Source organism: Lonchura striata, chromosome 2 (genome assembly GCF_050655825.1).
Source record: "Lonchura striata isolate lonStrDom1 chromosome 2, ASM5065582v1, whole genome shotgun sequence".
Lineage (NCBI taxonomy): Eukaryota > Metazoa > Chordata > Aves > Passeriformes > Estrildidae > Lonchura > Lonchura striata.
In genome coordinates, this window is record NC_140704.1 from 101,487,040 (window position 1) to 101,513,760 (window position 26,721).

The window sequence follows — 26,721 nt, forward strand, 5'->3', positions numbered from 1 at the left end:
ACTTGTGAACCTGCTGTTTTCCTAATGATGACAGCTTGCTTTTTCTCTGACCAGCTTTACAGACCTGAGTTAAGTGAAGATCAGGAATGAATGATCACCGTACTTACCAGTGCAAAGGAAGGATAAGGAATGCTACAATTTATCCCTGACATGGTGATGCTAAAAGAGAAGCAATGCTGGCACTATCTTTCTCAAGAACATGACGGTCACATTAAGATCAGTCCACCACACAGGAAGTATCATTCAAGTCCTCCATCAACTGAAAGAAGACATTACCCTTATACCCATGAATCATAATGAAAGGGCAAGCTGTGCCTCAGAAAAAAAATTTAGTTTTTCTTACAGTCATCCCCTGATTCATAACAAGCCCATCAATTTTGTACTTCTTAAAGGCACTCTCAGACACCCATTGTTACTATGTCACATCTTTTCCCCAGCAACTTGTTCAGGAGAGATACTTTTGAAGAAAAGAAATGACAGAGAGAAAAGGAATTGGAAAACATGACAGGACTTGATCTTGGAAGACTGCTGTATAAGTACTTCTCATTGATCATTAAGAATGGGAAGCACTTATTAATATTGAGCTGCCATGATATTCATAATTTCTTCTGTAAAGGAAATTCTGGTTTAAAATGAAGAACAATCTTACACTCTGATAGTAGTATATTGATAAGCATTATTGACTACACCAGGGAATTGAAATGGATTTGGGTTTGGATGGCTCCATCCCTTTTCTAACACTTCATTTTTCCGTTTGCAAAGATATGCTATTCCATTTATTTTTTGAATAATTTTTTGATTTAAAATTAATGTTGTGAGGCCCTAAAGAAGTATAAAACATTTCAAAGCCAGCAGAATGATATAATTTTTATGCAGTGAGCCCTGTAGCACTGCATTTCAACTGTCACGATGACATCTTAATATTTCATAAATGTTCTTCCTTATTTTATGAATTTCAGGCAGTAATCTAAAAAGCAGTCTGAATAAAAAGAGTATTTGTTGAATAACATGTTTCTCTGGCACATGGAAGTGAACTTAATGAATCAAATCCTGCAGAAATATTCAAATGTTTGTCTGCATTGTTTATATTCTCCAATTCCAACATATTTTACTCTCAAAATCGATTCATTCAGGTTTCTATTTTTATAGACCTAGAATATTTCATGAACATGAAAGTTAAGCATACACTTTAAAACAAATAATTTTATTTTCATTCTAATTCAGAACAATGAGAATTTTAGGACTGTGTTTAACTGTCACATTCAAATCAAGGGTCTTGGTTTTCTGACCACAGTACTTTATGTGGAAACATTAATTTGAGGTAGAATACTGTTACATTATCACAGAATCCAGCTATTACTAGGGTTGAATAGGTGTTAGGCTTGCTGGAAATGTTTGCTAGTTTGTTAGTTTGTTATTTTTTATTCTGCAATTAATTGTAAAGTTTTTAAAGGCATAGTATAAGATGGGTCCCTAGTTAAAAGCAGAAAAAAACAAACAAACAAACAAACTGACTGAAGCTTCTTCCACTAATGCAAAGACTGCAAATAAGGTAAATATGTTTGTGTGCCATTTAAAATTATGGAGTTGTCTGAAGTTTGTAGCTAGATATTAGACAGATGCTTCTATTCATAGCTTTAATTTTTACTTTCTGTGATGTTTTGCAATTAATCAAACCAACATTAGGTATTTCTGTAAAAATAGCTTACTTTTAATCTTATTATATCCTAGAAATATTATTTTTGTGTTTGTTTTTTCCCCTACACCAGAGACTTGCTATATTTATGCTACCTTAAAAGAGATATGGAACAACAAAAACACAAAAACATCACCACAAAAGTAATTTTATAACCATCTGTGTAGAATTCAGCAGAAACTGAAGCACAAACTGTTTCCAAGCACAATGTCAGATTTTTTTTTTTTTGCAACTTTTTATAACAAAATAATGACATCATTCTCTGTCCTTAGGTAAACAGCATTTTCCCTTTCCATATAGATTCACTGTCTTGTAGCTTATTTGCTTTAGCTCTTAAACACTACAGTGAAAAATCATATGCATAATATTTCAACTTTAAACTTTGTAGACTATCATAGACTTGCATATGAAACCTTTCACCAGTGCTTTTATTAAATATTTTTTTACTATCAGTTATTGTCTTTTCATAATCTCTTTGCCTTCTGCAAACGTATTTCTGCTACTATTCCGCAGTTGCCCTCCAACAATGAAGCAAATGATGTGAAAAAGTTTGTTTTGTTGAGTAAAATATCTATTGTCCAGAACAAGTACAAATTGAAAATTATGAGCAATTACTAAACTCCAGGAGTTCAAAACTGAAATTCTGCTTTAGGCTAATATATAAGATATTACACCATAAAATAATTAGATCACTGAAATGAAATAATTAGAATGATAATGCTATAACTCTACACTTTTATGACTGTATGCATAGATGGATTTCTGCATACTCCAGAAAAGTATAATTTAAGACCTAAGCTTTGTAAAGAACCTAGATTGTTTTTTCTGAAGAAAAAACACATTTATCATGTGAAAATGTGTAAATACTTAGTATTTAGCACACCTGAAATTGTAATGTCCTAATAATGACTCTTAAATCATGAAACAGGGCTGAAATGTGAAACCATGACACAAGTGGCATAATCCCCTAAGAAGATTTTTCTCCCCAGGAAGATAAATTTTAATTGCATTTTTTGTCAGTACAAAAAGTTATGGAAAACAATTTGTAGCTACAAAAGCACTATAGATTTGTAGAAGATGTCTATTCCCAAATGTGACTAGTGGACCAGACTCTCTGGAAGTCATGAATGAAAGAATTTCACAATTTAAAAAAAAGTATCCAACATAGTATATAACTGATTAGCATATGTACCTGTTAATTAAAAGGGATTGAGTTTGCCCTATTATAGTACATTTATTCAGTTTAGACATGAAAATCTACATTCCTACTTAAAGATCTGCAGAGGGTTTAAATGAGCCAGGCACTCAAGACTTTTGATGGAAGGTTCATACTTTAAGTATAGGTCCTTATTTTGTTAAAGACAAAAGGCATGTAATGTCTTTTTTAGCTGACATCATCTCCATTTTACTGATGAAAAGCAAAATGGAAAGGCCAACTCTGGTGATCTTAAACACTGTAATCAAGGCATAAAGTGGACCACATGGGCTTCACGATAACTTCTGGTGTAATTATAGGGAAAAGCAGACATAAAACAATACAGAGTTCTTGTAAAGAAGGTATGAAATCAGTGAAAGCATCACTGAGAAGTCAGGATAAAACAAACAAACAAACAAAAAAATACTAGTGAGAAAGTAAGTCAGACTTGCTAGAGAAGTTCTACACCACTTTCACAAAAAGTCACAATTAAAATAACCCTCTTTTATTAGTATTGCGGCAACTAATCTCATATGAAATAGCAGTACATTAAATAGAATCTCTAGTGTCAAGACAACAGTTTGATTCCTATTCTTCTGTCAGCATCTTTACTCTTCTCAGGGCACCTTACCCATACTAAAAAACAGATTGAGTCTCATGTGAATGCATAAGCAAAGAAAATTTTCTCCAATTTTTGTAAGACAAATTATACGTTCAGCTATTAATACAGTTGCTATCAATGTAAGGCCTACTCTCCCACCGTCAAAGCACACCTTGATGACATTAATCCAGAATTATTTCATCTGCGGCCAGGGATAAGCTTAACATAATGGAATCTTTCTGAAGTCAGGTTGATTAAAACAGCCCTATGACTGCTAACCAAGCTAAAAATAGGTGCTAAATTATTTTAATCTTGTTATTGAATAGTAACAAGACATCACAAAATGAAACCAATTTATATTATACAAATTGGTTTCTCTGCTCTAAAAGATCTCAGGAAATGGCAAGGCATTTCATTATGGGTGTGAAGGAAGGAAAAGAGTTGCAACACTTGAAGACTTGTTTCATACAGCTGTGCTTTTCACAAAAAAACAGGTCTTAAAAGATTTTGAGCAAACACATCCTATAGATCTTAGGGTTAGATTCTCTTGAGAAGCCTAAAGAAAAAGTGAGATTTAACCCAAAAGAACATGAAGTCTCAATAGCTTTGTATGTCTAGGCTCAGTTACTCATGTTGAAAGCAGTGCGGAGGATTGCCACGAAACACGCCATGCACATGCTTAGGAATTATGTCTGGCAGATAAAAACATCATCACATCCAGCATCCACTGGTACCCTCAGCACAGAGCTCCCTGCCCAATTCACAGCCTGATGCCATGAGGACAATGGGCATCACTCCCTGCAGCCTCAGGTACATGGGAATATGAAACGATGCACACAATTTCTTTAAGACAGTGATGGTGTAACAACAAACACAGACAAAAATGCTTCCCAAAAACGGGCCTTTCCCCATCAGACTGCCATTCCCCTTGCACAATGACCTGCTCAGTGCTAAGGCAAAGTTTCTAACATACAGACACACAAAGAGGTTATTTACTGCATGACTTGCCACGAAGCCACACTGTACTACACACAACACATACAACCAGTATGCAAAACGTTTTTCCAGCATAACAGTTTGTGCAAGCAGTCATTGAATGCCGCTGCTGCAAGACCTTTTCATGTCCATCAGGGTTTGAAAAGAAGGGATGGCCAAACTCTCTCAAACCAGGAAGACTTTTAGTCATCCTGGGCAAAATTCTTCACGCAGCCTCATGGTTGCTAAATCTGTTGCACAGGAAGAACAACCTCTATCCCTTCCTCCATGGTTTCTACAGGACCACTAACAGTGTCCCGGCATTAATTCTACATTGAGAGTCTTCCTCATATTACATCATATGTAAAACAAGATACCTTTGTCCTCTCAGTGCTTTGCTACCTATGTGCTTGGATATGTGCTGAAGTCACCTCAGCTCTCCCTGAATTTCAGTGTGTTAGACTGATGTATTTATAAGAAAAGGATAGTGAAATAGTACAGAGAACCAGAAACAGTGTATAAAACCAGAGTCTGACATAAGATTGTACTGCATAATTTCATAAACTTCAAGGAAAATACCCACAAAACAATTGTATACAGGAGACACATTTCAGGAGCACTTGTCTTCTAAGAATTTAAAGCATTGATAATGCAAGAGAGTTTCAGGCCAATACTGCATAGAATTGCTCAAAGGCCTTTCAGACATAAAATTGGGAAGCTGCTTTATCTAAAGGCCAGGAAATGCCTGAGGTCTCAATACTCCTCAAGTAAATGCAGAAAAATATTGAATCCAGGCCTACAAGTGTACAGCACATATTCACACAATTGTCAGTCTTAAACCCACATAATTCAATTTCTCACAGTGTTACTTAGTAAGTTCTTAGAATCAAGTTTCTGTGAGAAGATAACCACACATGTTCTCGTTTTTGATGGAATGATTAAAGACTGCATAACACAAGAAGGAAAATCCTATCTTATGTAAGATAAAAATAGCTTAAAATCCCACAGACTAAAATCAAGATTCTCCTTTTATACTGGGATCTGACTCTAAGCTACCAATACTGTAATTCCTGTCATTCCAGAGGTGATCTCTCAATAGAAGTCCTGAGAAACACTACAGAAACATACATGGAGGAAGAAGCTTCTGTCACAGTACATATCTTAATAACTTCAAATCAGTATGACACCTTGCTATTCACTGACTGACAATTCGGAAAGATTTTAGATAGGTGAAATTCTTACTATGTGGCTTATTCATGGCCTTCTAAGCAGAGTTGCAGAGACATAATTTACAGAATTTTTCAAACAAATTAAATTGCATTCAACTATTTGTCTAAAGTAATTTTGGTGAAGTTAAATATATTCCTTTACTTGATTCCTGCTCCATTGTAATCTCTTTCACAATCTAGATGCATAGCTATTACTGGAAGTAACTTTTGAGTTTAGACAAAAATGTCAGGTAACAACTCTTTTTAATTAAACTATTATTCACACAGGTAACTTCTCTATTTATTTTTGCAACAAAAATTATTATTTTTGTTTAATTAAACTGCAACGAGTTGTAAATGTCAAATATTGTCCTTTAACTGCTACAATTATTTATGCTTTTGTTAGAAATTACATAAAACAATTGAAAGAAGTATTCATTTAATAATTCAGCATTTCCTTCAGGTATGAAAGGCCACAGAGTATAAGGTAAAATGATAAAACGACTTTTATATTCACTAGTCTAAATGCACGTTGGGTTGTGCAATAACCTCTCCAACAACATTACCAGCAAAGAGAAGCATTCAGCTAATTCATCCTAAATTAAGGTATCATAAAATCTGTCTAGGAACTTAAGATGGAGGTCTATGAAGATCAACAAGACTTACCCAGTGTTTGAACTGGTGTGAAAGACAGTGAATGTTTTAAGGATGTCTGCACTCTCATACCTTCTCAAAACAAGCTGGGCTTTTAATGTTGTGTTCAATCAACCTTCTGCTTGCTTTTCTATCAGTGCATCAGTGTAGCATCATTGCATAAACACACAATCAAAAAAAAAAAAAAAAAAAGGGTCAATTTTGCTGAGCTGCCACATTAACTACATGAGAGAACACTGATTCTCAATTCCATAAATAAGACTGTTACTCTTATCACATGTTTCTGCACTTTACAAATAAAGAGCTTGGCATTCTTTCACTCTGCATGGGTTGTCTTCTCACTCAGCACTTAGTTTTGCATCAGTTCCACTTGCTGGAAGCTTCTTATTCAGATTTAATCTAATACTGATGATTATTACCAAGATGACAGGCAGAAAAGGGAGTGTAAAATATGAACACAGAGCTTGAAAAAGATTACTCTCACCATTGAAGAGACAAGAATCACATAGCAGCAAATCAAACCATGGGACTTCCTGTGCCATCAAAAGGCTCTTAAATGTTTGATTGGAGAAACTAGTTAGCAAAAACTGTCCAAAGAGAGGAAACACATTTGAACTCCAACATTGCTGAGAAAGCAGCATGTGAGAGTTTCCCAAGGACTGATAAGCTCTAGAGACCAACTGTTCCCTCTGAGACTGCAAGAGCTGCTATGCTCATGATGCTGACAGGCTTGATAGAAGGACAAAGCCACAGACACACAAACATCAACAAGATGTTCTACATCTCACGCCACCCAAGAAAGAAATTCCTGGTACAGACAAAGGATATGACATCATTTGCAGATCTGATGAGTGAATAGAGCCCTGAAGCTCTTCCTCAGTGCTTAACTAGAAACCCCTCCAGGCATGCCTGCACAGTCCCCCAATTCTGGGTACACAGCCACACTGCCCAGCTGGTTGTGATTTGTGTATCACCTCAACTACTACTTCTAATATGGAAAAGGGAACTTACAATGCTGACAAAGAGGTAGCAGAGGCTGTTTGCAGAGATGAAACCAAGAGAAGCATTATCTTAATTCTCTGCAGTTTTCAAGGCCTCCAGTAGAGACGACGTGAGCTAAGAGCAAAGCTTGAGCAGTGTGCTGGCATTCACTGGGCTCCAAAGAAAATGGTCATACTGCCAAATGTAATTTTTCCACCTGCCAGTAAACCTTGATAAGTCTAAAGTCCTGTAACCTTGGACAGAAAATAAAACTTAGCAGAATCACTGGTAGATTTCCATGAGGGAAAACATGAAGAACAGAGGTAAGTAGAGAAATGGAATGTAGGCAAGAGGAAATGGCCTCAAGCTGTGCCAGGAAGGGTTCAGGTGGGACATTAGAAATAATTTTTTCACAGAAAGCGTTGTCAAGCACTGGAATAGACTATGGAGGGAAGTAGTAGAGTCACCATTCCTGGGAATGTTGAAGAACCAACTGGACATGGCACTTGTTGCTATGGGTTATTTCACACTGTTGTGATTAGTAAAAGGCTGGACTTGATCTTATAGGTCTTTTCCAACCTTAATGATTCTATGATTCTATAAAATGAAAGGAGATTATGTTGACAGAAGCTGCTTTCGTGGGGCAAACAAAAGCAGGAAATAAATTTTTCAGTTTTGATTACTGGAATTGAAATAAGCTGCTGACTCAACAGCTCTGGCAGCAGATGCATAAAAGGAAAAGGTTCAGAGAGTTTGAGAGAGTAAAACAGAAATTGTAGCTGCTTATTTTCTATTATTCATCATAGATGACTGTTGAATTGCCTTAATGTAGGTAGTAAAGGGCCAATTGAAGCCTGGAACTAAAACATAAACCTATCTTTCCTAATCTTTCCATTTTATGTTTATCCTGACCATATATGATTTGCATCACTGCACTGGATGATCTCAGGCTTGCTTTATGTTATTTGAAAACGATATCTGACACCACGTGTTTAGCTATGTTTTGAAATGTGACCAGTCAAGTGCCTGAAATTTTACAGTTTTTTTTTTTTCCCAGTAACATCATAATACATTAGTAACCACTGCAGTTGCAAGAAAGTAAATTCAAAAGGCAGATCTAGCCAAATAATTAAAATTGAATGACTGTATTGCAACATGTGTAAAGCTTATATATTATAATCTTAATACATGCCATTATATTAATGTGCAGTTAAAACAGGAATCAGGTAGGACCTTTCCTCCTGCAGCAAAATCCCTCCTACAGAAGACTACCAAGTATTGTGGGCTAAAAGCCCCATTATACCAAATGTAACAATGCTAGAAAATATAAGCTGAAATTTTAGCTACACAGCTTGTATTCCTTTATTCCTCACTTAGAAATGTTTTTCATACATTATATTGACTGTTTCTAAAGTTTCCTTCATTTGCTCATTCCAACAGCTTACTCTTGTTTTACCACGTCTATTTCCTGCTTGTCCAGCACTGTCTGAAATCTCTTTCCAGAGCAGCAGCATTGTATTGTGAAAGAGAGTAAATCAAGTTAATAGCCATGCTTGCTACATTTGTGTTGCATCAAAGAGTTGTAAGGGCAAAATGCAACTATGGAAATAGTTTCTTCATTTCAGCCTTTTTTTCTTTCTCTTTTTTAATTTTTTTTTTCTTGCTAGACTGCATGTCTTTGTCCACAGGAAGTTTGGAGAAATTCTCTTGGAGTAGTAGAACTTCTATTTGCTTAAATCAGATCAGATGTTTGCCCTAAAACCAGACATGACAGAAAAGAATATAAGTTATTATTCATTCTGTTTGCCTTATACAAATGACAACAGCAAATAGAAGAATATACTGGACAAGAACTCGCAGGAAAGTTTTTTTAAAGGAATTGAGGAATCCAACTGGAATAGAGGCATAAAAAATATTAATTGCTTCATTCTTACTAAATATTTTATTATTATTATATTATTATTATCATCATCATCATCATCATTATCATTATTATCATTATATCAAAATAAAACTATTTACTCCACTGCTTTTAAAAATAGGAAATTCTCTTCAGTCCAAGGTATTTTGCTGAAACATGTACATGCAAAGTAAATGAGTATGAGATGACCCAGGATATTACTTTGCCAATCACAGGAGTGCAATATTTAAGTGCAATTAGCACCTGAAATATCTACATTGTATGTGTTATCCATTCTTCTTAATTTACATGGAAAAAAATAATAGAAAAAAAGAAAGCAGCTATCAAGAACCTCCTTCATCTGCAACCACCTTAACTACTTACTCAAATCACTCAAACACCCTCAATCAAATGCAACCACCATGACTAGAACCTGACTAGCTTGGTAGAGCCCTCTACTGATTACAGAGAGGAAAGGAATTATAACAAACTATTTATTTCACCACTGATTTCAGATTAGGCAAATATATAAGTATCAATTACTGACAAAGGCAATTTTGTATTTGAAATTTGTTTACTTCTGGTAAAGCAAATAAAAGTTCTGGACAGCTAAAGCCTAATAACAGACCAAATTGTGGAATTAATATGTAGAATATAAAGCAAATAATAATGTGCATTAACATACAATTTTAATGCACTTTAAACTACAAACTTTACATTCCATAACTCTGATTTGCTATTTACACAGAATACTGGAATTACCATCTCTGTCAGCATAGCGGCAGACAGAAAAAATACCATTATATTTGTGCTAACATATATTATAGAAAGATAAAAAATAGGTCATGTTTTGTTCTTCTAAAACTTTGTCCTCCAAATTTTAATTATGCATCACAATTTATAAGGGGAAGAAGGTATCCAAGAAAATAATTGGAACAGGAGATAAAACAAAAACTTACATGACCATTAACAGTAAAGCACTATACAGGAGTTAGCACTAGTGAGTTTTACTTCATAAAGTTCATGCAGGAAATGCTATTTCAAAACTACTGTTAGAAAATTAAAGACAGAACTGTAACATAATATTGTCAACACTCACATCCAGATTAAGTGCAAGAGATATTATTTCTAAAACCTTACCTAGTTCAAGAATATATTAGTTTATTTCCCACTTCATCTTATTAAAAACTTACTTATATTGTTTGTTTCACACTTCAGTGAAGTGAAAGGAAAAGGCAGAGGAAAGCTCACGACTTGCCATTGGTATTTGACAGAAGACCCTTTCCTACGTTAAAGGGAGTAGATAGATACATTTTGGTAAGTTTCTTGGCAACAGGAAGGAAAGAAAGTGACATCTTCTTTCTTTTCCTTTTTTTCTTTTTTTTTTTTTTTTGGGGGGGGGAGGCATTTTTTTGTTTGTTTGTTCTGGGTTAGTTTTTTTGTTTTGTTGTTTTTTTTTAACTCCACAAGGAAACACACAGCTTTGGACTTAAAGAGACAATGGATCTGTGGTACTGCAAATTGTTTTGCATTTCCTATAATTCTTCTTGGAAATACATTGGTGTTCAAATTTTAGTAAAATTAACAGGATTTAGATACATCTTGCTGCATCTGTGGGTAACAGAACAACAGCAGACATTAGTGGATTCTGAATGAGATTGCTTAAAGAACAAAGTGCTACCCATTCCATGGATATCCACACAAGCCTGCCAAACAGCCTGGCAAGAAGGTCGTTCTTGTGAGCCAGACTAGCAAACCCCCAAGGTTTTTAAAAGCAGAGAGATAAAGCCCTTGTTGACTTGGACTTGGGAGCGCCTCTCACATCTGCTTAGATAAGTTTTAGCCATGGCCTCACTGATGATAGCTTTCTTTTTTCTATCAGCCTTTCAAAGTTAAAACTACTGAACAAGGACTACTACAGAAGTGCAGAGCCCTGAGGAAACTCAAAACCAACCTGTCTTGTTATGTATCTAAACAGCTGTAAAGCTGTCTTGTTATGTATCTAAACCACTATGTAATACAAGTCTTAATATTTTATACTGCCATAGATCCACATGGAGTTACAACTTACTTAACTGAAAACAATTTGAAAGAAAATTGGTCTAAGGAATAGAGAAAATTTACAATCATAATTAATGTGCATTTGACATAATTTCCATTTAAGCTGCAGGAAAATATAATATAATGCTAATTACTATTAGTCTTTTCAGTATACTTGATGAACATGACGTTTCTCACCTCCTGAACATTAATAAATATTGGATTAAAGCACTGTGTTAAGGTACTTCAAATATCTGCTCTTTTATACACATGGAGATGCATATTTTATGAACTATGTAAGATGCTCAGAGAATATACTCTAGATACACTATGTCCAGTAACAATATTAAATAGATCTTAATCATATGCAAGCACAAAATCTCTTAGAATACTGTCACATTTTTCAAATATGAAGGAAAAAACTCATTAAGAGCTCACAGCAGCATCTGGTTTTCAGTCAGCTAACAACTTACACGTTCCTCTGCTCCAAGCTATGTATGCAGTGTACAAAAAACATGCTAAGACACAAAATAATGGCACTTCCAGAGTGTTATGTTAAGCACAAAACACATTTCCATTTATTTTCCCTTTTAGTTTTTTGGACATAAACAGCCATATAACATCATTACTTAGTATTTTTATTACTACTACATAAACTCAAATACAAGTAACAATTATTTTTAACTTAATAGTTCAGAAATTAAACAGCAGGTTAGTAGCTCAAAAGGCCATTGTATTATATTGTAATAATAATGTTAAAAATAAGATGTGAGGCTATCTCAGTTCAAGTATTAAAGGTCTTAATGTTTAAATACAATGGTCCTCCATCTATTCAGAACAGAGCAACATCATGTAAATCAGGGAGATGAACACCATCACTTCAACTATAGTCCTATTTTAGCACTAGCTGTATGACACAAAGTTTTTCTTGCTCTTCTGCTGAAAGAAAGGCTTTTCAATGGTCTCAAAGGAGAAATCTAATGATGCCACGTACTGAAATACCTCATCGTCATTTGGTGCTTCAGAAAAGCCTGCTGTTTGTCCTCACACTCTTCACGCAAGTGTGACTGTTTCTCTCTAGTTAACAAATTTTAGCTTGCATTAAACCTTATCAGTAAACATGGCAGTACTGCAAAATCAGCAATTAAGGCCTCAATAGCTTCCACCAATTAGGGCTGTTGTGTGCCAAGAGCTACAGCAGAGACAGATTGTGTGCCGGGTTTATTAACTCATTCTTTTTGCAGTGGAACAGCTAAGTGCCTCTTTTCTGGCCACATTAAAGTACATATAGTTGTTTTACAGCGACATACGCCTCTGCCTTCAAAAACAAAAACAAACCCCCCAGAAGGCTGTGAATTTTTCATTTGAGAGCTTTCATATCTATACTGAATGGACTACTATCTCCATAAGGGAAATAAAATCTACCATGGCTATACCTGTTGCTATGCAGGCAGCACTTCTTCTATCGAACCATTTAAATGAAATTGTTTTTCCACCTCTGTACCCTCGTTACTTATCACTGCTCCCAAAAAAACCTGCACTGATGGGGACTTCATTCAAATGAGTGACCATTGCTTCATCAGTGTGGGGGGGAGAAAGGAACTATTATAATCAAGCTTCAGAAATCTATTTGCATAGACAGGATGTCAGAAATGGATGATATATTTAGGTTGAGAGAAATCTTTTAGTGAAAAAAAAAATGCCATGAGACTTTGAAGGATAGGTTTAACATCTCAGATGTTTGATTGTAAGCTCTTTCAGGCAGGGACCACAATGCTGTTAGGCACTTCTGTTCTCCCCAGCACAGTTCCAAAATGATTAATTTGCACTGCAGCACTAGAAATCATGAACAATTATAAGCTCTGGCTTTCCAAAGTGCTGCAAACCTTCAACAACTTTTTACTTAAATGCAGGTAAAGAAGCAAACCTTCAAGAAATTGTTATTAAAGTCAAGATTTCCTTCAGCAAGAGAAGGTGCATTTAAGTCTAAATGTTAGAAAATGTCATTCACTGCATCTGTTAAGGATAACTAGAATGCAATATTAACAGCAATTCACATAATGGAGTCCATTTAATATTATCATTAATATTTCAGTCTGATTTTGAAACTGAAGAAAAAAGAAGAAACCAAGATGCATATGTAACAAAATTTATATTTCATGAACCTTAATTGCTGTAACTAGGGCACAGGGATTAAAGGCCTATACCTAAGGCATCTGGTCCTGAGGACAAAATATTACACAAGCATTTCAATTTTTGGGTTCAGAAATTTTTTAACCCTCCTGATTCTGAAGAAAAACCAAGGCATGAAACTGAACAAATCCAATTTACATGGGATGCAGTCCTAAAACTACCTGCCTACCTGGAAAAAGAATTTTTGAAGATAAGGAACTGCTCTGCCCAGCTTAGGTTTTAACAGCATTTGCTGGGATTGATGGAAAGGACGCACCAAATGAAGCTTGGTCAAAGCACTGCTATGGTGAACCCTGAGGCTGATGTGGGATACCTGCAAACACACACACTTTCAGAGACACTGGCACAAGCTAGGAAAGGTTTGGCCCTCTTTACCAGAGGTCTTTCCTCTATATTCATTTATAAAGTCACTGCAAGCCTAACTTAATGAACAAACACTAGTGACAAAAATCAAGAATCTCTTGGTAATTATGTATTGCTAGTTGAGCTTCCATTCTCACTATTTCAGTGGCGATCATCTTAATGGCTATGCAGTCAGCTCTGCTTTGTTTTATAGCTCTCTAAAGCTGACTTCAAAGGGTGGCTAGCAGCATTCCCCATTTCAGATCTGCTGTTTAGCTCATTTCATCTATTGTGCATTCAGCTCAGCCCTGAGCACCAGTGACAGTGCCGCTGTGCCACCACTGCAGGTTAGCTCAGGTCAAGAAAATCAATATAATTTACAACTTCTTACATTTTCATAAACTTAAAAGCCTGGCATGTACAGAAGGAGACTGTATTCTTCCATATGCTTTTCTATCCATAAGCAGATATTTGGCCCATTAGTTCTTTTCCTTTTAATCAGTTTGTACTGATCAAGTACAAGTAAGTACTGTTTGCTTAAATGAGAATGGTTATATATTCTCTCGACTAATTTCCAAATTATAGAAAGAAAAACTGTTAGTTTTGCTATCAGAAGAAAACTAGTTATGCTGGAAATGTCTAGGTGTAGGAAATGTTTCAGGTAAGTCAGGGATGGATGAAAAACAAGATTCTGAAGAACTGAACAAGAGGCACCACCACACTAGTTTTAAATTCCATTTTGTTTATATTGCAGCATAGGACAGATTCAACTTGAATATTCTGGTTTTTTAAGTGAAATGACTGTAAGCCATAAAATAATATAGAGAAACACAGCAGAAAGTACTTATTTTCCACTTCAGAGAAGAGAGAAAAAAAAATCCAGGCAAAAATTATTTTCTGACATCCAGAATTCTGGAAAATACACTTCCAAAACCATTTTGAAATGCATTTAACCTCTGGGTTCTCTTGGGACATACACTGCATTATGTTATAATCATGTCAAAATCATGTAAAAAATATTTACAAGTACCATTTACTTTCATACTTTCTCCTTCTATTCAAAAACTCCCAAAGCAATACATCTAAACGCTATAGGTATATTATTGTATAAAAGCTGCTACAGCAATGTTTATTCTCAAATAAATACACTACGAGGCCCACCAGTAAAATTTTTCCTCTCACTGGCCAAAAATCTCATATAAATCTATTCCATGGCTGCTCCACAGATTCCTCCTTACATCTCACTGTGACACTTCCATTTTAAATATACCTCAGATTCCTAATTCCTATAGTTTAGCCAATGTTCTCTGCCAGCTGCTAAGCTGTTACCATTAGTTACAGCTCCCTTTCATGATTTGTAAGCATTATCTTCAACCCAAATGATTAGGAAGTGTCTGAAAAGAGTCATCTCTAATGACACACTACAGGCATTCAGACCTAATTCTTCAAAATAACCTGAACCTTCTCAAATGGCCATGACTCCGCAATATTCCATTTGGCCCCTGGGTCTTGGACAACTCCTATAATGTGTAATATTCTAGAAATAGAGCTTTTGCATTAATGTATCTACTTTACCTTTAAAAAATTGCAGTGTTCTTTATTAAGACCTCTGGGACCATAAAGTAATTCCATTCTTGTTTTTCTGCAACAACATCAGACTACAGCAGACTGCTTCCCTCCTTTCGCTTATTCCTTCTGCTACTTTTTTTTAAATGTTTATCAATTTACTACATCACACATCATTATTGAGAATAACAGCTGTCAGAGATTCTGCTCCATCAGGGAAGACAGATCTCAGAATTTTTCACTCTGCTTTTTGCAAAACTAATTTTCATTAATTCTCACCAACCAAAATTTATGTACAAATGCAGATTTAGTGCTGAGAAACTTTTTGTCTGTTGCACAGTTTTCCCAGTAAAAACATTTGATCTTACAACTTGTCAGAAGAAATTAAAGATATGTCCACACTGAGCAGTGAGATCGAATCAAGGTAACTATTACCTACACCTGAAACAGGTGATCTAATTCATCTGCATGTCCACACTAAAAGCCAAAAGTAGCTTCCTTTCCCTTATTTTTCTTTTGGATGATTCTACATTAGAATTTTCATTATCAAAAAAAACACCAGACATCCATATTATTCAATAATTGGAAAAATGAAACATGATGAAGGAACTCAACTTCATTAAATACACCACCACCTACGTGTGTTGGTAATGAAGAAGGTTCAACAAATACTCATATTAGCAAAGGCTACCCAGTACATCTTCAACCTTTTCTTTAAGCTATGTCATACTGAAGAAGATACCAATCATTCAGTGATCTCAGAATTATTCATTTTTTGCAGAAAAAAAACCAATTTTTTTGTTATAGGCAAACCAGTACCCTGACAATATTGATTTGCTACAAATCTCCTAGAAGTGTTCAGTATTACTATTATGGGCAAACCATAATTTGATTTTTCTTTTTTTTTTTTTCTTTGTAGCCTTATATATTTCCATAGAATAAATGCTTCTATAATGCTCTTTCATTGCATATATTGTGTAGGTAGAATTCCTCAAGAAACAATGCATTTTGTTATCTCTAGGCTCTGTGTGGAGACTCAACTGATCCATCCTACAACCTGCACAATGTCCCACAGACCTTCCTCTGTAGGACCATGTAATTACACATTCCCCATGCTGGGCTTCAAGATACTATGGGTAAAACTTGCAATTTAAGGCTAATTTTTGTTTTAAGGCTAAGTATTAGCAATTCTTAGCAGAATGCTTCACATAAGCCTACACAGTAAGGGGTTACCAACTTTTTCATGGAATAATAAGCCTTTTGTAAAATTTGGAGATGAGACAACTGATGTCTTCTCAAAATCTGACCAGTAATACACTGCACTAGGAAAGGAAAAGAAGTTGCAGCAAAATCTTTACCCCATCCCCCTGATTTAAAAGAAGGTGCTATATATTTAAACTTTATGTGTCATATATTTGACAAATACAGCTTTTCTGAATGGCTGAGGTCAGAAATGTACACCCACAACTGCAGACAAGCAACCCAAGCAGTCATGAAATTGTCTCATGCATTCTAGCATTCCTATTAATGACGCTTGTTTCTAAGAAGAAAACTGAAGAGCAGTCATTTCTATCAGTAAGATCTGGGTAGAAAATGCACAATATTTTCCTTCTTTAGATACAAAAATTTACAGACAGTAAAAAAAAAAAAAATCCATAGAAGAATTAAATGAAACACAACCAAAAGTTTCTTTTCAACCCTAAGTCTTCATACAACATTAAAATAGACAGTGACCCTGCTTGAGAGAGAGGTTGGATCAGGTGAGCTCCAGAGGTCCCTTTCAACCTCAGCCATTCCAGAGTTACAAAATTCAAAAATCAAAAACAAAACATGAATTATTCCAGTGTTTTCTATAGAGCTGCAGTACCTAAAAATATTTGACCACAGTCAGCATTAGCCAACATATTCATTTTAAAGGAGAATTTAACATGAGATTATAGTTGAGACAAACAAAATAAAGCAATCATGGGTGAGAAGAGATTATACTAACAGAAAAGTTAAGCTCAGAAAGCCTGTTTCCCATTTACACTAAAAGCATTCACTATGCTGGTATAAGGGGCCTTAACACAGCTTTAGATTTAATTTATATAGTACACAGTGGGCTTAGTATAATTGAGAATAAGGCTGGAACAAATCAAAGTGCTCAAGATTACAAATTATGTCTCTGCAAAAGACTAAGATCTAACTTTTCTAATACTGAGTCCAACATATCAGTACAAAGATTTTTGTCTTCTCAAGAGAGATTATTTAATCCACAGTGCAAAAAGCTCTAGAATTCATTCTGTAGTTTAAGAACTACAGAAAATAAAACTCAGCAAAATATCTTTTATTCTAATAACCTGGTTCCAGCTCTGAAAATTAACCTCCATCCTTGCTGTTAGAGGATTTACTGTCATACTATTTTATATATATTATACATATCTTACACCTTATTATTATCACAGTAATCTAGCGATTAATAATTTTTGAACATGTCAACTTCACTTAAAATGAAGCTTCCTTTTCTTTTTAGGCACTGTACAAAACCAATAATTATGACCACTCATTCAGAAAACTCTTTTGTATTCTTGTTTTGCAAGACTTAATGCACTCATCTCTTTGCAGGAAAAAAAAGTGTTTGCATGAGGAATGAGAATATACAGTTCACTCTGAGGGCAAGGTACCTCGGAGCAAGACTGTCTCAAATAAAGAAAAAAATCCAGGGACAAACAAAAATTAACAGAAGTATCATGGGTTTCTTTCTCAAAGATGGAGTAATTTGGTTCTACAGCAGTGACAGCTCTTCAATATTAAACTTTGCTGTAATTCTTTTTGCAATGAACGGGTAGGGGAAATATGTCAAAGAGCCCTTCCTCCAGCAGACACAGGGTAGCTTTTTTCTCCAGGTCTAGTCAATGCTATGTGCTTCTAATTCCTCACTGGCATGTTAATGAATACAACCTTTCCAAAGTTCAGCCCAGATAAGCCAGAGATGATGAGGGACATTTTGGCAACTGAACAACAGAGAGAAAGAAGATCAATCTTTTAAAAGATTTACACACTTCCCTTAATTATCTTCCTAATTTATGTGCATCTTAAGTGAACAGTAATTCCTGTGAGGCTCCATTTGCATGGGCTTGTAACCTCTCAGTATGACAGGGATGCCATGTTTCACATGTTGCAATTGTCAGAAAGTGTCAGAATCTGGAAGATTTATTTTGCAGAGGAGATCACTTTTGAAAAGAAGTGTATTTCATAGCTAGTTCACAAAAGGGTTTTTTTTTTCCCTTAACTTCTAAGTGATCTTCATAATTAATATTCGTCTTCAAAACTCTTTCCAAGAAAGCCATCCTACCATACCCTAGTCAGTAAGAGTACTTCTGGAGACAGTAGATTCAATTCTGATGCCAGCTGCAAAGCTCACTGTTTGGAACTCTTTTGACTTCGACAAAGTTTTCAGATATAGTGGTTTAGGAGCTGTATCTATCAATCACACATTTTTTTTTCCTCAGACATGATGTGGGAACATGTTCTCTGAATACTAAAAAAAAAACCAAACCATTAATCAAAATTAAACATATATGTGCCCAAGTGTTAAGATAGCTACTGAACACAGTCTACTCTCACTGAAATCTTTTTTCTAAGTTTACAATTGTGTCCTACCACATAGAAACTTTCTCCACTATAGCAAAAGGTTTCCTTATTTTTCTTTATTGATTTTCTTCAAGAAATTTCATCATATTTAGAGCTGAAGCCTGTATTTTTTCCAGAAAAAAATTTCAATCAAAATATAATTCACTACAATAATACACCACAATCATTTTGAATCTTAAGAGTTGCACTGCAAGTTGCAAAGATTAAAAACAAAAGTTGCAGGGCAACATTTGCAATTATTATTTCAAATATAACATAGATGAAAGGCTACAGTACAGAGTAAAAGACCCACTTTTGGGTTCAATAACACATTATTAATTTAAAGAACAGTGAGGGATATAATTTAGCATCCATACATATAAAATATTGATTGCCTTCAACAAAGAGAATATTTTACACTGCTTTCTCAGACTGAATGAAAGTATATTAGCTACATCATGACATTTGTGAAAAGCTATTCAGCTAGCTGATCTTTCACAAAACCTAAAACAAAAGACAAACTTTCCAGGGTAATGTAGACCCCAAAACCTTTATTTGAATTTTATTATTTTTAAAAAGAGCATTCCATAGCACACTTTTAAAAAAATGTCTCATTAGTATCTATCTAAAATATATGCTCTATACACAGCCACATATATAAACATAGAACAACTGACTCACATACGCTGTTGCCTGAATATGTTGTTGCCAGGCAACAGCTATAAAGCATTTTGCACTGCTTGCAAAAATCTGAATGAACGATTCGAAGAGAGATTATTTCTAAAAAACTAGGAAGAAAACTCACTACTGGAATTACATGAATAATTCCTTGTATATTTCAAGGACTCATAGAGCATGTTCCTTCCATAATTACCAATTTCAGAAAGGACAATTCCTTTGAGTAGGATCTGAAAGGAAATTCATGTTCTATGCATGTGGCTAATGTTCCCACATGGACACTGAACCAAAGCCACCAAAGTCAATGGGTTCCTTAAATTGACATCAAGGTCCTTTCATCAGGCTACGATGTCCACTATAAGACAAAAATGACAGACTCCTAAATGAAAAAACAGAAGGCCTTACAGGAGATACAATAAATTCCCAATAAAATTTTACCATCTCACAATATGCAAGTGAAAGAGAGAGATTCTGTACAAACACTTTTTTCTGTAATCATCATACAGTTAAAGTGTAATCTCACTGAGGCCAATGGTATTACACACAAGAGTAAAAATAGAAGCATCTATAATCCATTGATAACATGGATGTGATATGCTATCTACAAAAGAGAACTATTTGACTCTAAGTAAGTGCCATCCATCACAAAATTACTAGACCTTCGGCTATCACACCTCTTGTGAATTAACAGGTAGAAAAACACATCAAGAAAAAAACTGGGAAGCATAGCAACTTCAAAGTTCTTACCATAAACCTGACCCACAAGTTGCTTTAACACAAACATTAGCATAAAAAGCTGTGGGACTCTTTGTCCTTGTTTACCACGGCTGCAAGGTATTTCTTTCAATTTCCTGTACAATAGGCTTAATCAATAAATACTGGTCAGAAACTCAAGATGATTGTTCTTTCCAAAATGACTAAATTGGAAATCCATGTATTTTCCTTTTAATTTGTCAAATCCATTCACATAACTTCAGCAAGAAGAAAGAAAGGAGTAATTATTGGTATTTTAAATGATACTTTTGGTATTAAGTATCAAATGTGACTGATTTCTTTAATGGACTATGGTGATATCCTTTTAATTCCATATCTCAGGTTGCCTGGAACTATCATGACAAGAAACTCCTTCATGAGGAAGGAATCTGCAATCTAAATCCTGTCCATCTGGAGTTTTAAAAAAATTAAATTAATTTATTATAAATAGGAATTAAGATTTTAAAGTTTCATTCAAATTATTTTCATACTCTGAGATGTAACTCACAGTTTAGAAATCATGAACATAACTGCATCGGACAGAATGCAGTTATATAAAAAACAATCTTGGTGCTTACAATCAGGCTGAGCACCTTTCCCACAGATAATAATATAAAACAATCTATGGAAAGGTTATCTATTCCAGGTGTATGCTTGTTTGCACTTTTTCATGTGTTTGTTTCTCTGTATATGCTGTGGCAACTCTAAGAAATAGACGAACCTTTACTTTGCCCTCTGTATTCATCATGACCCACTTGCAGAGCCAGTGCGATCAATCAATGTAATCTCAAACTCAAGAAATTTTGCAGGTCCCTTTTCTTTCTTCACCCAAAATATACACACAGTATCAATTGAATGTTACCATTTTGTAAAACAAATACTGTATTATTTCACGAGGAACCACACTGCAATCAATGGTTCACATTCATGGCATTGCTAGCCCTGATTGATTGAAGACAGGGTTAACTGCAGAGGGAGAAATGCTGTGTTCATTTACAGAAATGGTACCTGTAATGATCAAAAAGTACGGTTAAAAATAGGGGGAGGTTATAGGGTAAAATTTCTAATTTGGTGACTAAGAGCAACCTACTATTTATTACTCAATCAAGACTGACTGGCAGGTATAATTTTCTCTTCAGATAGGTGTATGAGAGTATAAACTGAAGCACCCAGAAAATAATTCCATTTAGTATGTGGAAACACAGAAAAATAAGTAATTATTAACAAATGGAGTGAAAATTTCCAAGAGACAGGATTCTTTCATTCTATGGCTGAGGCATGACAAAAAAAAAAGACAAAAACAAACAAACAATGAGATTATGACTTCAAAGGTTGATATGGGTCAAAACAGGAATATCAAAGTGACACAATGCTCATTTTTAATTAGACTTCCTAATGTGACATCAAATTGGGATTTTTCCTAAGAAACAGCATTTCAGTAAGGCATTAAATCCTCACAGCTTAGTTTATTAGGAGGCAACAAAGGGATTCCAATCTGCTGCAAGAAAGTTTCAGCCTATAAGCACAGCCAGTGCAGTACAAAATTGTGTCATATGAATTTTAATGTGACACAAGTATGAAAGATTCCAAAAGAACAAAGGCAGCACAGTCCTGTTCCACACTACACAAATGACCTATTCTGATCTGAACAGCACACCACATTACAATCAAATTTATTTCAAAGAAGGGTCACACAGATCAAATGTAATGGCTGCTGGAATGAGTATTTCCTTTATGTAGTATTAGGGAAAACCAAAATATCAAACAATGTGGGAATGCCAGGGCACTGAAAAGAAAGGCATATTTAGGCTGCAGGGAAACAGATTTTATAAAAGATCTTTTAATTACAGTCATCCCCAATGACTACAGTTCCTAATTTTCAAAGACACCACAATACCTTAATGAAGACGTGACGGATACACATGACCTTGCCTACTGCACAGCCTTGAACATATATTTGACATTTCAAGGCACCAGAGAAAAGTTTCATGTACAGTTCATGCCTAACAAAAGTAATGAGACAGACTAAGAGGTCAGACTGGCTGGATGTCTCTCTGTGGCCTGATATCTCCATGGCAGAAACCATGATATTCCCAGAGTCAGAATACAACAAGAGAGGCTGGCAAACCTCCTCAGCTGACTATCCAACCTTACAACAACTTTAACATCATAAAGGTATCAGAACAATGAGGTCTACTTGAAAATACTAGACTGTCAGAAGAATATACCATCCAATATACTTATTAATGAATTTCTGTAAACAAGCACATAAGGATTACAGTGAAAAGCAGGCAAAATAAAAGTTAATGATCAAGTATCACTAACAAAAAAATAAGGACAAATTATTGCAGTTTTTCTTGCCACGTATTTCCACGATTTAGGCATCATTTTTGTCTTCAAATCACTTTTCTGAACAGAATCAATTACTGATGGGAAAACAGCTTGAATCCTGACTTCATGAATACAATGAATAGTATTTGAAGGTATGTGGAGCATAGTCAAACAGGGTAACAAGTACTTAAAGCAAGGTATAGGTGTAAAAAATCAGAAGTAAACATTGTACCTTGTTAAAAATCAACCATGAAGATTGCTATTTTACAATTAGATGAAGATTTACTACTCGGGTTTCTGTAAATTAAATTCTTTAAAAAGTAAATTTTACCAGAAAGTTCTCCCCAAATGAAAGCTTGCTGTTGTGGGGTTTTTTCAATAAAACGAAAATATACTAGTAGCAATGAAGTATCTTTCATTTGATTCCTAGCCAGGGCTCCCTCAGTCACACAACAAAACAAAATAAAAGCTGAATTGGAAGAATTTCCATAATGAATTGGCTACCAGCCTAAAGGTTAGAATTAGTTTTATTGCCCAAGTCTAGCACAAAAATTGGTATTAGACACCTCAGCTCTCCAAGTTTTAATCAATCTGCTTTTCAGGAGACTTTGAAATATTCAAAGAATGTAGACTATTATGACCAAAAAAACCTACCCCAGTAACTTGCAATGTGTAAGAATGAACCCTAACGAGAGATAAATTTCTATTGCCATATTTAAAATTATCTTAGCCTCAGTTTCCAGAACCCACAGCTCTCTTTCCTCTTTCAGTATTTTTGCATTTTTGGAGGTTAAAAATATTCATTTGTTAGCAGACATTTATATCCCTGACAACTGATGTATTCACCTACATTATGATGGCTCCAGTGTAAGTCATTAAGGTTTGGACTTCGAGACAGACAAGACGGGGAAAAAAGACAAATCTTTAATATTTCACTGAGTGAATAAAAATTGCATTAATTTAGATATTCAGTCACAAGAATCCAATTAGCCATGGATATATACACACATATTCATACCTTTCAAGCATCACAGTTGTTTGAATTTTGATGGCATTTTCTATAAAACATAATCCCTTTTAAGTTGCATTTAATAGATTTATTCAGATGTGCATTTCCATATGTCATATTTAAGCTTATACTACCACCTGCCTGAGGCTGTATAGTCTGAATTGTCACCCTCACACACTTCAGTAGGAAAAAATCCTCCACAGACACCATATGAACTATTTCCCTTCTGCTTAGTGTAGAGGTATGATAATCATTATGACCATGGAAAACATCCATACAAAAGAAAAGTTTTATGTGTCCCCCATAAAAAAATCAGATAACATCTTCAAAACAAAACATTCAAGCTACATAAGATATTCTGCAATGAAATATCACTCTCTTCACAATTTTTTTTACACAGGTCAGCAAGTATCATCCAAGTGGTATTTGTTGCATATATGACATAGATATATAAAACTATTTGCATACATAGAGATATGCATATACATAATTTCACACTTAAAGGACACTTGAGATGCCTTCAAAGCCAGATTTGCAAAGCAAATAGATTAACTCTGCTTCCAACTACTAACATCAAGGTGATGGGATACCATCATCTCTCTGCTTTGTGTTGGGCCCATCCAATAACACTGCTGAGCAGGGGAAAAACTGATGAGCAAAGGTTAAGCAGAGGACTGCCAGAAACAAACTGAGGCTTAGAAATTGCTTCTTCAGATAAGATTAATGCTTGCCTGATGCACAGAGTGACTTTGGGGTTCCAAAATCATTACTAAGAGCACCCATTCTCTTTGAATTTACACCATCTCTCAAACATTTGTAGTTGAGGCTTTAAAGGGTTTGGACCAAACTTTCCTGTGCTTTTTTGGAATTAACAGCCCTGTCTTCAAAGTGCTCCAAAGGTCAATTCATGATTAGTGTCCCACCGTCATGCACACTGTGTCTGCGAGCAATGCACAGCATCTGGGGAGGGAAGGGAGAGAGGGAGAGGAGGAGATAAATATTAGCACTGTGATAAGCTCACAGAGCACGACTTGGAGGAGGGCAGACTTCACATGGTCCCTGCTGTTAGGTTTCAGGGGAAGCAGGGACCACCTCTCTGGAAGTAAGAGCTGGTAGAGACCCTGCACTTTTCTGCACACTTGAAGGAAAACTTAAGAATACAAAGAACCTCAGACTTCCTCTGAGCCTCAGGCCAACAGGGATTTGGACCTTTCAGGATTACTGACAATATCGGTAGCTCTGCAAGCAAACATTCCTGTTCCCTCATAAAGCGTAGGAGACAGTCCAAACCGATGATTCCCGGGACCGACTGAAGTTTAGAAAATCCCGACCTCGGCATACACTCTGCTCCAACTTCACTGCCTTTTCAAAATTTGCTGCACCCCTTCAGGTTAAGTGCCCAGGGCCAGTCTGATAGCACATGCGGTGTCACTGAGCATCCCTGTGGGCACTGCGAACAGCCACCCTCACCTAAAAGATTGCCCCTAGTTTTAATCTCTGTCAACCTCTGTATCTGCCTTTAGGTTCATGAAGCTGCCACCCCGCTGCCTCCCTGTCCATCGCGGGCCGCCACAGGCTCTCATTCCACAACCCCCCGTGCCCTAAGGCAGAGCACCATCACACCTCCACGCCTGCTTTTCTCTGTTACTCTGTTACTCCGGTATCAGCAGAGTGTTTCCTGACCCTGCCTTGATTGAAAACATCCCTCTCCGAAATGGGAGGGATAGAGGGAGAATCTGTACGCAAAGTTTACAGCTCCTGCTTGCGCTTTATCCTCCCCACCCAAGCCCTTGCCGGAGGCAGCAAGGCGAGAGAAAGAGGAGAGCAGGGACGGCCAAAGGGGAGTGTCAGCGCTGGGCTGGGGGACTCGAGGAGGACAGGGGCACGGGGCGCAGCCCTTCGCGGACACTGACCCTGGCGGGCGATCGCCGAGACAGAAGGGAGGAGCGGTGTCTTCCCGGAGAGGGGATCAGCCAGCTCTCCCCGAGGCGCGATAGCCGCGCACCCCCACCGACCCCTCCGGAGCCGGGAGCGAAGTCCAAGCCCCGGCAGCGGCAGCAGCAGAAGCACCAGCAGCAGCAGGGTAGCAGCACCAGAGGCAGCCCCAGCAGCAGCAGCAGCAGCAGCAGGTCGCCGCGCCCCACGCTGGCGGCCCCGGCCCGGGGCACCACCGCCCCCCAGGCCGCCCAGGCGATACCCAGCGCTTCGCTCCCACCCGGGCAGGGCAGCCGAAGGGATAAAGAACTCACCCCCAGCTTCCTGCTGCGGATTTTTACGTAGCCCTGCTTGACTATATCGTTAAAGTTGGAGGCCATGGCAAACGCTGCCTGCTTCCTCCCCTCCGCGCCCGGAGTCCTCCTCCTCCGCCGCCGTCGCCTCTTCCTCCTCCTCCTCCTCCTCCTCCTCCTCTCCCGGGCCCTCCCAGGTGCCGCCGGCCGCTGGCTCCAGAGGCGCTTTCGGCATCCAGGCAGCGGCAGCCGCTGCGCTCCGCTCCGCCCGCGCCCCACTCCTCCCGCGGCTGCTCCGCTCCGCCGGGCGGGGGGCGGCCGCTCCGCCCCGCTCCGCTCTCCGCCGGCCCCTCGCTGCCCCGCTCCGCCGCCGCCCCACGCCCAGCCCAGCCCCGCTCCGCACCGCTCCGCCCGGCGGCGGCTTCGCGGCCGCCCGCGCCTACGGCCGGGAGCGGGCGGTGCGGCGGGCGGGGCGGGGCGGAGCGGGGACGCGCCCCCGGCGCCGCGGCCGCGGAGCCGCCCCCGGCGCGGCGCTGCCCTCCGCCCGCGCCGGGGCCCGCGGAGGGGGCGCGGGGCGCCTCGGCCCTCCAGAGCTCGGCGTGGCACGGGGCACAGGGCCGGTGCTCTCCTCGGCCGCCCCGGCTTTGCCCACTTTTCTCCAGGCTGCGGCCGCGGCATCCCCGGCTCCGGTGGCAAATCCCTTCGGAAACACGGCCCGGGAGGGCATCTCTCAGCCTCGTGCGTTCGAGAAGCCGCGTA

The 26,721-nt window shown here is 37.4% G+C and overlaps 1 protein-coding gene across 2 annotated transcripts in view; it reads right to left on the reverse strand.

Annotated features, from left to right (window-relative positions):
* Positions 1-26,250, reverse strand: part of DOK6 (docking protein 6) — a 246,983-nt gene extending 220,733 nt beyond the window's left edge. For both annotated transcript variants that reach the window (XM_021530883.4, XM_085571881.1), the window contains exon 1: positions 25,984-26,250. In XM_021530883.4, the coding sequence (XP_021386558.1) occupies positions 25,984-26,049 (66 nt within the window). In that variant the 5' untranslated portion in view covers positions 26,050-26,250. The remainder of the gene's footprint in view (positions 1-25,983) is intronic.
* Positions 26,251-26,721: the final 471 nt, after the last annotated feature.